The sequence below is a fragment of the Nelusetta ayraudi genome, unplaced genomic scaffold (genome assembly GCF_046127955.1).
Source record: "Nelusetta ayraudi isolate G7.1 ecotype Tasmania unplaced genomic scaffold, CSIRO-AGI_Nayr_v1 ptg000052l, whole genome shotgun sequence".
NCBI lineage: Eukaryota > Metazoa > Chordata > Actinopteri > Tetraodontiformes > Monacanthidae > Nelusetta > Nelusetta ayraudi.
This window is the reverse complement of record NW_027466102.1, coordinates 5,156,379-5,162,500: the sequence shown is the minus strand read 5'-3', so window position 1 is coordinate 5,162,500 and position 6,122 is coordinate 5,156,379. Positions and strand designations below refer to the sequence as shown.

The following is a 6,122-nucleotide window of genomic DNA, read 5'->3' as shown; positions in this document are numbered from 1 at the left end:
GACGGGGCTGCTGGACCAGGAGTCCAGGCTGGCCAGCGAGTCCAGGGAGGAATGACAAGAGCTGAAGGTCAGAGTGTTGGCCAGCTCCTCCAGCTAAGAACAGAGAAAAACACAGAATACTTGCAAATTTAACCTCCACATCGCACATCCAGCTTGTTTTGAGATGGAAATATCTCGTTTAAAATTTCACTTTTTATACCGTACAAATATTTTATTTTTATTTCTGTATTTCTTTTTACTAATAAAATTCTCCATCTTTTGCACTTGGTACCAAGAGGGGGCGACAATTCTTTTTTGATCAGTGTTTAAAATCTATTAATTCCTCAATGTTTTTGTTTGTTTTCTAATGTTTCTGATCAGTATTTAAAGACATCATATTAATAGGTTCATAGGTTTCTTCATCTGTAACACATACATTCAGCCCAAGGTAGCTAACAAGTAGCTCTTTTACACAAGCAGTGCATTTCATCATTGTTTCATCATCATTAGTTGGTATATTGGTCCCTCTGTTTCCCTTTTTTTTTCTTCATTACAGCTCAGCATGCTCAGTGAGAGCATGAATCCACCAAACTCACATGACAGTGGAGGATGATGGTCCATATGAGTCCGAGGATGATGGACGGCCGTCCGTCCATGATGTCCGAGACGTTTATGTTCACCAGTTTAATCTTGTAGAACATAACAGAGAATAAATTACACAAAGTGGAGACAGAGATTCCATGCTTTTTGTTGTTTTTGTTGTTTTTTGTGCAGACTTACAGACTTTCTCTTGAGGAAGCTCAGTGCCGTCTCGATGTTGGCCCTCTGCTGAAAGACGCCGCGACCCCGCTGCCTTTTCTACGGCGATGGGTCGCGCAACAACGGCGCCGTTAAAAAAATCCACAATTCCACCTGAACTCTGTCAACAAACGTCTCCGGAGGAAAAACTCACCATGGGTTGGCCGCTCATCACTTCCAGCAGGTTGAGCAGTTGTGAGCCGTCTCGCAGGTCCGTGAAGATGTCGGACACAAACGTCGGAGGGCATCTCTGTAAAATCATAAAATATCATAAAATAATCGAGATCAACCGAATTTGATCACGGCCTTGAAAAAGGAAGCTGCTGTAGCTGCTGACTTAACTAACGTTAAATCAAATATTACACAGATTCATGAAGTGCTCGGCAGAATACAGGCGCTGATTCTTGTATGCGCTACATGTAAAATGTAAATTATAAATTATCCGATATATTATTATCATTAATAAGTTTTATTCATCAATCAATTCAAAACTAGCATTAAAATAAATAGTCTCAGACTGAGTTACAGTGAATTCTTTAAGTGTTGTAATAGCAGTTTCTCTCTGACCAGTGCAGTGGACAAAGTAGGCATCCATTTTAGTAGACAGGTTTACAACTCAAGAGATAGTGCTGTGCCCATAGCAAACATGGAAACACAACTTTGTGACAAAGCTACAATGGTAATTTGGGATGTGCGCTACAGTGGAGACAATGAAAACCCAACCGCAACGCAAAGGATTTTCAAAATAAGAGTTATTATTTTTTTCCTTCAACAGGTCAAACAAAGTAATTACTTATTTTGAAAGTTCTAATTCCTTGTAAACAAGAATTGATTTTTCATGTGTCTATGCTTAACAATGAAATCTCCAATTGCAATACGATAAGCCAGCATTTTATTAATGTCACGTGGAGCTGAGGCTGTTGCAAAGCCACATGGCAGCTTTATTTGAACACTTCTAGGTCACAGCTCTAACCGGGTCGCGACAGTGACAGTTGCTTATTGTCACAGGGCTCGGGCCGGCGCAACAGATGGCAGGTTGTGAAGCGGCGATTCTAATGTGCACTCGTGGCGATCGAAAGGAGGCCGGATTCACATTACACGCTGTTCCGCTTTGCCCGTGAACTATTTTTACTCGGGGCCAGAGTCCCAAGTCTCTTTCCAGCGGGAGTCATCTGAGCTGCTTCACCGCACCTGACTCCCTGACCAGTGACTCAGCAAGTCTGCAGCCGAGTTCACACCATTTAATGCCAGACCGCAGCATGACATCATTGCATCTCTGGTCAAAGCCCCTCAATTGCATTTTCACCAAGCATTTTTTTTTTTTTTTTGAAATGGAAAATAATCTTAATAACCTTTGCATTTGAGGCCATATTTTACTTCAGACATCCACTGACACTCGTCAGGGTGCAGCTTTGATTTGACTTATAAAGAATAGCCGACACATTTAACATACTGAACCTGCATGCACTACAGTGAGTGAGTGTAGAGTCAGTTTTCTGTATTATTTTATTTCCTCAGTGCATGAATTCACAAAAATCACCTTTTTATGACAACTGTACATTCAATAACAATTTGTTAATTATCCATTTTTAAAAAAACTGCATTGATTTAGTCACTGATGTCAGCAGTGGCTAAATACAGGCACAAGAGCAGCTTCCTCATTTGTCTCATGAGGGGCACTGATAATTACATTATTAATATAAAAAGATAAGCCAACATACCTTGGAGAGCTGAGCATTAATCCAGTTAGTGAATGTCCGCCTTTGAATCTGTTCATGTTCCACTGTTGAGGAAACACACACACACACACACATAGCAATAAAGGCAAATGCAAATATCGAGCAGGATGCTCTAAAAGAAAAACAAAAACATTTGGACAAAAAAAATAAATAAATCACTAATTACATTCAGTGTTTGTGTTTGGGGTTCATGTTTCCAGAGCGGAGTCACATTTTACAAGATGGAAAACCATATGGTAGCCATGGGTGCACGTACAGCCTGTGGGTAAGTGTTGGCGACTGCACTTGAGACTGATATCTTAGCGCAATACAGTACATCACACATGCGCGAGGTGTCCAAAAACTTTACTCCACCACTGCATATATGGGTGAGTATATGTAATGTACTCACCAACAGCAGAGGTCTGCAGGACTTTGTGACCCTCCATGCTAACACTGAGTTAGCGCTGAACCCCATTCAAGGCTAAACACGTATTTGCCTGCGTGTGTGACTTAGAGTGAAGTTTCCACCCCGAAGCCAAAGTAAGTAAGTAAGGCTGCACGCAGGAGAGCTTCCAAGACAGACATAGTAAGTGACACACACACACACCGTCAAAACACACTCTAGAGTATCCCTCAGACAGCCACGTGCAAACAAGCTAAGCTGGGTTAGATCACACATGGCTATCACTAGCTAAAGTATTGCCATTCCAACACATACAAAGGGTCTAATTGAGCTTTCTGTGCAGCTACGTCGATTAATATTGTCAATATTCAGAAAATTCAATTTAGTTGTGAGGAGGAAAATGCCTGTTGTTCAAATCAGGGGTCAGGGGTCACGTAGACAGACTGTAGAAAGCCAACAGGAAGTCAAACAACCACTGGTTGCGACCGGGGTTTGTGTACCAGCCACTGGCCACTTTATTAGATACTTGGCAATAGCAAGGTGAACTAACTACAGTGGGCGGTGAGTGTAAATATTGATGCATGTTGTGAGGATCCTCGTAAAAGCTTAAATTGGTCTCCCTGCAGAACAAAATTAGAACTTTAAAGCCACACGGACTGCAACTGGTCTCAGTTTCAGACAAGCACACGGTCGTTTGCAGGGTTTCTGAACTGAAATCGGATTAACCGCTTCACTGTTTGTGGAAGAGCCTGCTCAGGCAGAAAACTTCCAAAGATATGTGGACTCCGCCCAGTTCACCTGACAGGCCCAAGAGGCTCCAAAACGCAAACGCAGCTTTCTGCTGCAGGCCACAGATAAAAATTTGAATTTGACGTTTTTGACAGAATTGATGCCAGCGCAGCCTAATTCGGCTTTGAATTATTTGTATTTTGTCTGGATCCAAGGACCAGTTCTTTGTAGGAGGCACTCAGAGTAGGGCTGAGATTAAAAAGCCTTTATTTAAGCGTGGCCAAACAAGTTAAAAACTAGCCTCAGCTTGGCCAAAGAAGTTAAAAACTAGCCTCAGCTTGGCCAAACAAGTTAAAAACTAGCCTCAGCTTGGCCAAACAAGTTTTTCACTTGTTTGGCCAAGCTTAAATGAAGGCTTTTTCAATCTCAGCCCTTCTCTGAGTGCCTCAGTTGCTACAAGCATTTAAAGTTAGTTAGTTAAAGTTAACATTATACACTTCGTAATTGAATTGGTGTGGCATAAAAGCCGAAAATCCACAATTTCTTAACAAAAACAAGCACATAGCAGCCACAGGATGCAGAGATTGGGTGATTTATGTTTGTTTTTCTTTCTTCATCTAATGCTTGCACTCCCTGGAGAGGCTGAGTGCTTTCCCCTGTGGTGAGTTCAGTCGGAGCAACCATCCAGCCGATGACAACTGACAGTAAATACATCGATAACTTCAGTTCATGAACTGGAATTTCACATCCTGTCCATCCAAGATCTTAAAATTGCTTGCACGTTGTGCAGGAAGCCAACGCCCGCCTCGCGAAACATCAACAAAAGGGCATCAGTGCTCATATTTCTATCGCAAACGCATCAAAGTGACGCACAAGTGAAAGAACATCCCCTCGGCGAGGAGCGCCGCCAGGTGTGTCGCTCCGGCTCGTCACGTGCCCGCAACATCTCACACAGCGCTGAAATAGACTGACCTTGGAGGAGCATGTGAACGTTGTCGATGTCCAATGAGGCGCCTCCATCGTCCTCCTCTGCTCCTCCTGAAGCCATTTAGGAGCCAGGCGGGGAGTCAATCTGAAAGAGGTCCGGCGCACACAAGATTGGTCTACAAAGGAAGAGTGCTTCCTCCCCAAAGAGCACCTAGTTACAGCTTGACTAATCACCTTACAATAAGAGCACACCCACCCACGCCCTTACTTTGCCACGCACACACACACACACAACACGACACACGAGCAAATGCAAGCCGATACAAGCAGACACTTGCGCAAAAGCGCTCCAGAAGGAGAAAGAAGCGCACGGCGTACGAGGCTCTGCCCTGCCACGGTCGGAGAGACGCAGGCGAGTCTTGGAAAACCAGGCCCGGGTCACCTCTTCAACACACCCGACTCGCCGAAGTGTCAGCGGGTGAATGCGCGCATAGCACAACATCCTCAGCTGTGTCCTTTTATATTGGCACAACTCGCAGCGCAGGTTTCCGAAGCACCTTTAAATAGGACAGGGTAGGTGCTCAGAAACAAAACAAGGTGCCCGTGCCCATTGGAAAAAGAAAAAAAGAAAAAAAAGATGCCAGGGCGTAACGTCCAACCCACGCTGCCTGCAGGCCCAATTCACTCCTGCAGCTTTACAGATGCAATAAAGTGTCTTTTATTGACTTACCAGGTGGTGAATGCCTGTATGCTGAAAAATGCTTTTTCATGCCTTGAAGAGGAACAACTTCAGGCCTCTATGTCACAATCATCCAAGAATATGACTTTGGTATATGGCAGGTACTTTGTTTCACAATGAAAATCTTGTCTGCAATTTACAAATTGAAAGGGAACCTAGAGCAGAATGGAAACATGTGCATGTCTCAGCCTTTGTTTTTATTTACTTAACGAAATGAGAAAGCCTGGGCACAATGGCTGCTACAATATTCCATCTGTAGCTTTAGTGTCGGTATTTTTTGTATTAGTTGTTGTATTTTGTTTGTTTGTTGTCTCACTATGGTGAACCGACAGAGCGGGGACATAATGTGTGCGCTATGCAACAGCTGCTGCACCCTCACCTCAAATTCCCATCTACTGGCTCAAGTCCCATAAAGGAAAAACAGGATACAATGCAGTCAGACAATCTGTCCATGATGGCAGTTTAAAGATTAAGAAAATAGGGTTCTAAAGAAAAATAAATACATTTGCATTGTATGTTTTGAATTAAATAATAATTTCTCACAAAACTATGCCTTAGGAGTATATATGCAATGTTATATGACATTTATTTATTTATTTATTTTTTAAAAATTAGCAGCAGTCCAACTGTCCTTGATGTTGATACAATCAAACCTGAACGAGGCACTAAATGAAATGTTGTAAATTCAGAAATTCTCTTTTATGAATAGGAAAACAATACCTTGAAACATGTCCTGGACTACTTTTTCAAACAAACTTCGAAATATCAAATTTCTCAAAAGAATTTTAAATATTGAAACAAACAAACAAACAAAACGCAGGTGGCA

The 6,122-nt window shown here is 42.5% G+C and overlaps 1 protein-coding gene across 1 annotated transcript in view; it reads right to left on the bottom strand.

The window, feature by feature from the left end:
• The window catches only part of syne2a (spectrin repeat containing, nuclear envelope 2a), a 93,857-nt gene extending 89,124 nt beyond the window's left edge, over positions 1-4,733 (bottom strand). Inside the window, exons 1-6 of the mRNA XM_076037467.1 lie at positions 4,603-4,733; positions 2,499-2,560; positions 932-1,027; positions 760-837; positions 576-668; positions 1-93 (exon numbers count right to left, since the gene is read on the bottom strand). The exon at positions 1-93 is cut by the window's left edge and continues 104 nt beyond it. Of these exons, the coding sequence (XP_075893582.1) occupies positions 1-93; positions 576-668; positions 760-837; positions 932-1,027; positions 2,499-2,560; positions 4,603-4,678 (498 nt within the window). The 5' untranslated portion in view covers positions 4,679-4,733. The remainder of the gene's footprint in view (positions 94-575; positions 669-759; positions 838-931; positions 1,028-2,498; positions 2,561-4,602) is intronic.
• Between the last annotated feature and the right edge of the window lie 1,389 nt (positions 4,734-6,122).